Genomic DNA, 6,058 nt, shown 5'->3' with positions numbered 1-6,058 from the left:
GGGACACATGGATTTGAACACAGGTCTGCACCTGCCTACCCCATGGCTCCCCGCGGTTCCTCCCTGGCCCTGCTCCCCAGCTCCTGCCCCCTCTCTTGCCCTCCCAGGCTCCCGAATGCCCTCTCCCCCTCCCGCCCCCTAAGTCACCGCTTAGCGCCTCACTCCCCAGCTCCTTCCTCTCACCTGAAACCCACTCTTGCAGCTCAGACCCCAATGACCCCGGCTGCACGCACTGCTCCTGTCTGCTGCCCGAGGCACGCTGCTCAGCTCTGCGCTGCTGGCAGCTGCTGTGACCAGTGACTACTGGTACCTCCTGGAGGTGGCGGACCCCGGCAACCGCCATGGGCAGCTCTCCTCCCACTCGGGGCTCTGGCGCATCTGCGAAGGTATACCCGCTGTCTCTCCCCCGAGGCCCCCTCCACACCCCTCCTCCTCGCTCCTCCCCCACCCGTCCGCCCTCCTGGGATCTTGGGCACCCCTTCCCCCACCCCCAGCTGTGCTGGTGACAGTCCATCTGGAGGAGGAAGAGACTCCACCTCAGGGTGGGAAGTGAAAGTGGAGAGGGCCCTGTGTGGCCCCGTAAGGACCCCAAGAGCCTTCCAGAAGCAGGGCCCTCGGCAGTCCCTTGGCCTCACCCGCCAGGGGCCTCTCTTGTGACAGAGGCGGTGGCACATCACTTGGTAGACGGCAGGTCACTGCTGGGTGACCTAGGATCTTGCCCCTCAGTCTGCAAGTCTGGATTTGTCAGATGGGGAGAAAATGGCATGTCTCAGGAAGCAGGACAGGACGGGGGTGGGCGGCCCAGCACCCAGGGGCCTTCAGCTGCTGTTCTTGTCTTGTCTGCAGGAGCCTTGGGGTGAGGTGGGAGCCAGTGGGGGGAGGCCCAGGTGTGGGGAGCTGGGGTGCGGCAAGGCCAGCCTTCCTCTTCCCAGTGACCAGGTGTGCTTTCCTCACTGCTGTCCAGGGCTCAGGTGCCTGGGGCTTCCTCACGCCCCCCAGCTTCTGGCCTCATGGTCCCTTCTCACCCTTCTGGGGCCAGCCTCAGGGGCTCCCCCCGTGCAGGAAAAGTGCTGGGCGGCAGGGGTGTGTAAACGAGTGTGCATGTGTATAGAAGCAAGGTCAGTGTGTGTGACAGGGACAGAGCTGCTGGCGAGGAAGGACGGGACAGTTTATTCAACCATCCCACAAGCACCCTAAGGCCCCAAGGCTCTCCTGACTTATGCCTGTGTGCACACGTGTGTGCAAGAGTCATGCCCCTTTCTTGTGCAAGCAAAGCCTGGCATCCAGGTGTGAGCAGGCCGGGGGAGGCCCGAGGGCAGCGTCTCTGCCGTGTTTAAAATTTTTCTTCAGGCATCCATGTCATTTGTACATTAAATAAACAAAACGAAAGCTCTTGAGTCCTCTAAACCCTCTCGGAGCCCCAACTCCGAGCTCAAAGAGAGACTGCCAGGGCCCTGAGGCCATCGTGGCCGCCTGTCAAGGCCTCAGCTCCCATGAGGGGCGAGAGCCTGCAGGCCACCCCTGCTCCAAGGAGCTGTCCCGCCCACAGGCTTTGCGTTCTTTGTGCTTTTTCGGGCAGGACAGCTGCATCCCCTCACTGACCCCTTTGCCAGCGAGAGCCAGGACGCCGCCGCCTCCTCGGGGCAGCCCCTCCTCTGTGAGTCGCCCTCCCTCCTTAGCCTCCCGGGAGGCCCAGGACCCCGCCCCCGCCGGGACCCCAGGACTGCTTCCCGCTGGGCCCGCTTGCCAGGAGGGCATTTCCACAGGGATCAGAAACCTCCCCATGATCGACCGTGGCCCCCGTGCTCTGCCACTGGCTCATGACCACAGGCATCTGACCCCCAGCCTGTCCTGTCCCCCCGTGCTCCTTCTGGACTCCTTTATGTTCTAAACAGGCCTACCTGCTGCCCCAGAAGAAGCTGGGAGGTTGGGGAGGGTAGTGGGTAGCCTCCCTCACCCTGGGCCTCCGGAACCCTGTGCCAGGATAAGGGAGTGTCAGGTGGTTACCATGGAGACGGCAGAGGGAATCAGATGGTCGAGCCCCTCCCCTGGCCAAGGCCAAGACAGTCCCCGTGTCCTATGAAGGTGGACCTCCAGGGCCAGGGCTCTGCAGTGCTCAGCTGGACCACCCTTGGGGGGCAGATCTGGGTCCCTGCCACCCCCTGAGCCCCCTCTCCGGGCAGCATTGCACCAAGCCATCATGGTGGTCCTGCCCTCAGCCTGTCCCCATCGTGTGCAGCTGGATCTGCGGCCTCCTTGGCTCCCTGGCCCAGCATGTCCCTCTGCTGCTCTTCACTGGCTGCTACTTCTTGCTAGGGGGTGAGTCTGGGGGCTGCAGAGGGCCTGGGGAGTGGGCAGGGGCCTCTCCTGCTGCCCCATCCCCTGCATCCCTCCAGCTACACTGAGTCTGGGCCCACCTTGGGGATTGGGCTGCAGCAGGTGAGGGCACCTCGGGTGGCACTGGGGCCTTTGCCGGGGCAGGGATTCAGGCTGTGGGCGCAGAGCCGGGACTGGGTCAAAGGAGTCCCAGGGCTGAGCTTCTAGGTGAGAGAGGCAAAAAGCTCCCAGGTGATCCCAGGCCCTGACTCCCACCTGTTCCCTGATCCTTCCAGACTGTCCTGCTGGGGGAGCAATGCAGGCAGGAGTTTGGCATGGGCACAGCAGGACCGGGCAGTAAGCCGGGGTGAGATAGAACCTCGGAATCCTTGCAGGGACCCCAAGCCAAGCCCAAACCATGGCCACTAACACTTCATCAGCTGCCATTCATCCGGCCACGGGCACTGGGCCAAGCCCTCCCTCACGGACACGGTGTGGTAGGCACTCAGTGGTCACAGCTCCCAGCTGAGGTGTCAGAGGAGTCACCAAGGTCAGCGGGAGGCTGGTCCTGGGCTCCCCTTCACTGCCTTTTGGTGCCATCTGCCCCAGCCAGCCACCCTGTGTCCCAAGGCTGACTGTCATTGACCAGGGGCTGGAGGCCCTCCCATCCAGGGTCGGGCCTGAGCCAAGTCTGGCACCCTGGGCCAGCTCTACTGTCAGGGCTGTGGCACGGGGCTCCCTCCTGGGCAGGCCTGCTTCCTCCCCAGAGGCTGCTGGGCCCTTTGGGAGGTTCAGTCCAGAGGGAATAGACAGTCTGCCTGGTGCCAGTTGCCAGGGGACCAGCAGCTCGAGTGTTCGGTTTAGAGAGTGAAAGCAGGAGGCATCTAGGCGTTGGCTCTGGCCTGACCCCAGAGACTGTCTGTGTACAGAGTCCAGGATCCAACTAAGAGGACCTCGGGAGGCCACGGAGAGGAGTCATTGGGCGGGAGGATAACCAGGAAACTTATGATGACAGGAAACCTTGGCATATGCTCAGAACCAGGGCACTGGCCAGTGGGCGGAGGAAAGGTCTGGAGGCAGCTGCTGGCGGCTGTCCCCCGACCCCCGGCCCCTGCCCCAGGGGAGGGCAGGCAGTGGGCCTGGCTCAAACACTCCACCTGCTCCCCTGCTCATGGGCCGGATAGGCTGCACCTCTGCTTTCTTTGGATGGCGAGTTCTTGGCAATGGGTCACGTGATGTGACTGTCAGGAGCCTGCTCAGGTGGCTTGAGTGGGGCCAGGGCCTGCAGATGCACCAGCCCTGGGGTCTCTGAGACAAGAATGTCACCAAGGGACTGTGAGAGGCCAGATCACCCACCCCACCTCCATCAGCACTGCAAGAAGAGGGAGGGACACAGAGGGGGCCGGGACGACGCGGGCTGGGCCCTGAGCAGGGGCACAGGGACCACCGGGCCTGGGGAAGGAGTTCTGCTGCCTCCGCCCAGTGGGGAGGTGGCGGAGACACCCCCAGGAAGTCAGGCTCAGAGGGCCTGGCAAGGGCCGGGCCTGGGTTCTCCAGTGTCCAGGGAGAGTTGGGGGCTCAGCTTGAGAGCGCACTCTGCACCCCCTGCTCTGGCCTGGCCTGGCCAGGTGGAGGCAGCTGGTGGAGCTGAGACAGACCCAGCTGGACGTGAGGTCCTGGAGGAAGCCTGGGAAATGTGTCCAGCCCCGCCGCTGGCCGCTGACCCTGGTCAGTCCCAGAGCCCTGCAGTCGATTCAGCTTCACCTCCTCCCCAGATTAAATCCATAACGTCTGTGGTGGCTCTGCCCAGCCCTAGGCTGCTGGCTGCGGGTCCTCCTTCCCATCTTTGGTCGCCGGAGGAATCCCCGAGGAGGACCTGGGGAGAGGCAGGCAGCATGGGAGCCCAGGGCTCCACCCCTTCTCTGGGTCCCAGTGAGATCCAGACCTGGAACTGAAGGTCAGCTCCAGCCAGCCTCTTGCCCTTGGCCAGGCAGTGTCCAGAGGGAGCACCGTGCACCCAGGAGCTGCCTGCAGGGGCCTCAGGCCCCACCCTACAGTCCCTACAGCTGGCACCAAGGGCCGGCTTTGCTGTCAGTCTGCAGCTGTGGGACGGGGGTCACTCTCTGGGCTGGTCCCTCTGAGCCCAGGTGGACAGGAAAATGTCCCAGTGCCCAGCTCCTCACTTGCCCCTGAGCCTCCAGGGTCACAGGCCAGTCTTCTTCCTCTGCACAGGGACGCAGGGTCAGAGCGGGACAGGTGGCCTTGCCTGGGGAGGACAGGGGTTATGGGAGCGGATGGAAGGGCTTGAAACTCAGACCTGGAGAGGGGCCGGGCCATGGCTCTGGAAAGAGGGACACTGAGCTAGGGCCTGGAAGTGGGGAGCCCAGTGAGGCGGGGAGAGGGAGCTGCGAGGAAGGGGGGCCGGAATACAGGTCAGGGACTGGCTCAGGGCGCTTGGTCAGAGCTCCAGATCTCCGCCACCCTTCAAGGCTGCCAGTGGAGGCACTGGCTGTGTGTGTGTGTGTGTGTGTGTGTACGTATGCGTGCTAGGAGAGTGCTGTGTATATGGGGGCAGTTATATGAATGGAGACCAGGGTGTTGGGGTCTCGGTGGTGCTGTTTGCAAGGGGTTTGGTGGGGTGAGGTCCTGAGGTTTGAGGCTTCCATTCCCCCCAGAGGCCAGTGGGCAGGGGCTCCCAAGGCCGCGTCTGCACAGCCCCTTGGCCAGGGGCCCAGGTAGGGCAGGCGCCCCCACCGGGCAGACACACTGAGTGGTCACTCTGCATGCCCTCCTCCAGGCGCCCTGACCTTGGCGGGCTCAGCATCTACATCAGCTACTCGCAGCTGGCCTTCGCCCAGACCGCCCGCCAGAACGGCCCCCGGCACGTGCAGGATGTCCGCAGCAGCTTCAGCTGGTCTGTGGCCCTGGCCTGGGGCTCCTGTGCCTCAGAGGCACTCAGTGGCGCCCTCCTGCTCACAGTGGCCCGAGCCCTCAACCTGAGCCAGCGGCCGGGTGCCCTCCAGGTCCCAGGCGGGAGGGTAGGGGGAGAGGGCCTCTGTTTCCCTTTTTGCATCTCCTGGGATTGGGTGGCTGGAGCCTGGCCCTGGAGAGGCCCCAGGAAGGAGGCTGAGGGCACCCCCACCCCACCCCCTGCCCTTCTGGAGGCCTGGCTGGGAGGGGGGCCCTGGGCTGAGCAGAGGGTGGGGGCAGAGCTGGAAATCCAGGTTCCTCTTGCTTAGCAAAGCCAGGTGTTTGGGGGGCTCCCCTGCCCCGTGTGCTTTTAGGGACTAAGCAGTTTAGCCTCCCCTTAGAGGTGAGAAAGTGAGTCTGGGGAGAGGAAGCTGAGATGGTTAGTGGGGTGCCGCAGAACCCTGGGTGGTCCTGGGGCCCTGCCCCTTGAGGGTGTGGCCTGGGCCTGCCCTTTCCCCTCAGTCCTGGTGGCCACAGCTGCCCTGTTCCTCGGGACCAGAGCCAGGCGGAGAAGCCACCCCCGTCCTGGGAAGGGAAGCGGTTTCTGCCCACACCCCTGCGCTGGGTGCCTCCTGCTCCTCAGATCTGCCCATCCAGTCTCCCATCACCCTTCACAGTCGGTACCATTCACCCATTTTACAGAAGGGAGACAGAGGCCCAGACCACACGGAGCAGATGGCAGAGCCAGCAGCCTCGCGGGCCTGGGTTCTGTCCCCTCGCCCCCAGGACAAGCGGTGGTGGGGAGGAAGCTGCGGACTGGGCAGCCCCTCGG

At 64.2% G+C, this 6,058-nt stretch overlaps 1 protein-coding gene across 1 annotated transcript; it reads left to right on the top strand.

Moving 5' to 3' along the window:
- Positions 218-5,680, top strand: TMEM235 (transmembrane protein 235; the record flags this gene model as incomplete). The annotated part of the gene is given in 5 exon segments (XM_021066528.1): positions 218-397; positions 1,585-1,657; positions 2,184-2,220; positions 2,222-2,323; positions 5,114-5,680. Coding segments are annotated over 5 exon segments (834 nt in total), but the record flags the coding sequence as incomplete, so codon positions are not given.

Source organism: Sus scrofa, chromosome 12 (assembly GCF_000003025.6).
Source record: "Sus scrofa isolate TJ Tabasco breed Duroc chromosome 12, Sscrofa11.1, whole genome shotgun sequence".
Classification (NCBI taxonomy): Eukaryota; Metazoa; Chordata; class Mammalia; order Artiodactyla; family Suidae; genus Sus; species Sus scrofa.
The sequence above is the reverse complement of the archived record's forward strand: the minus strand, read 5'-3'. Positions and strand labels throughout refer to the sequence as shown.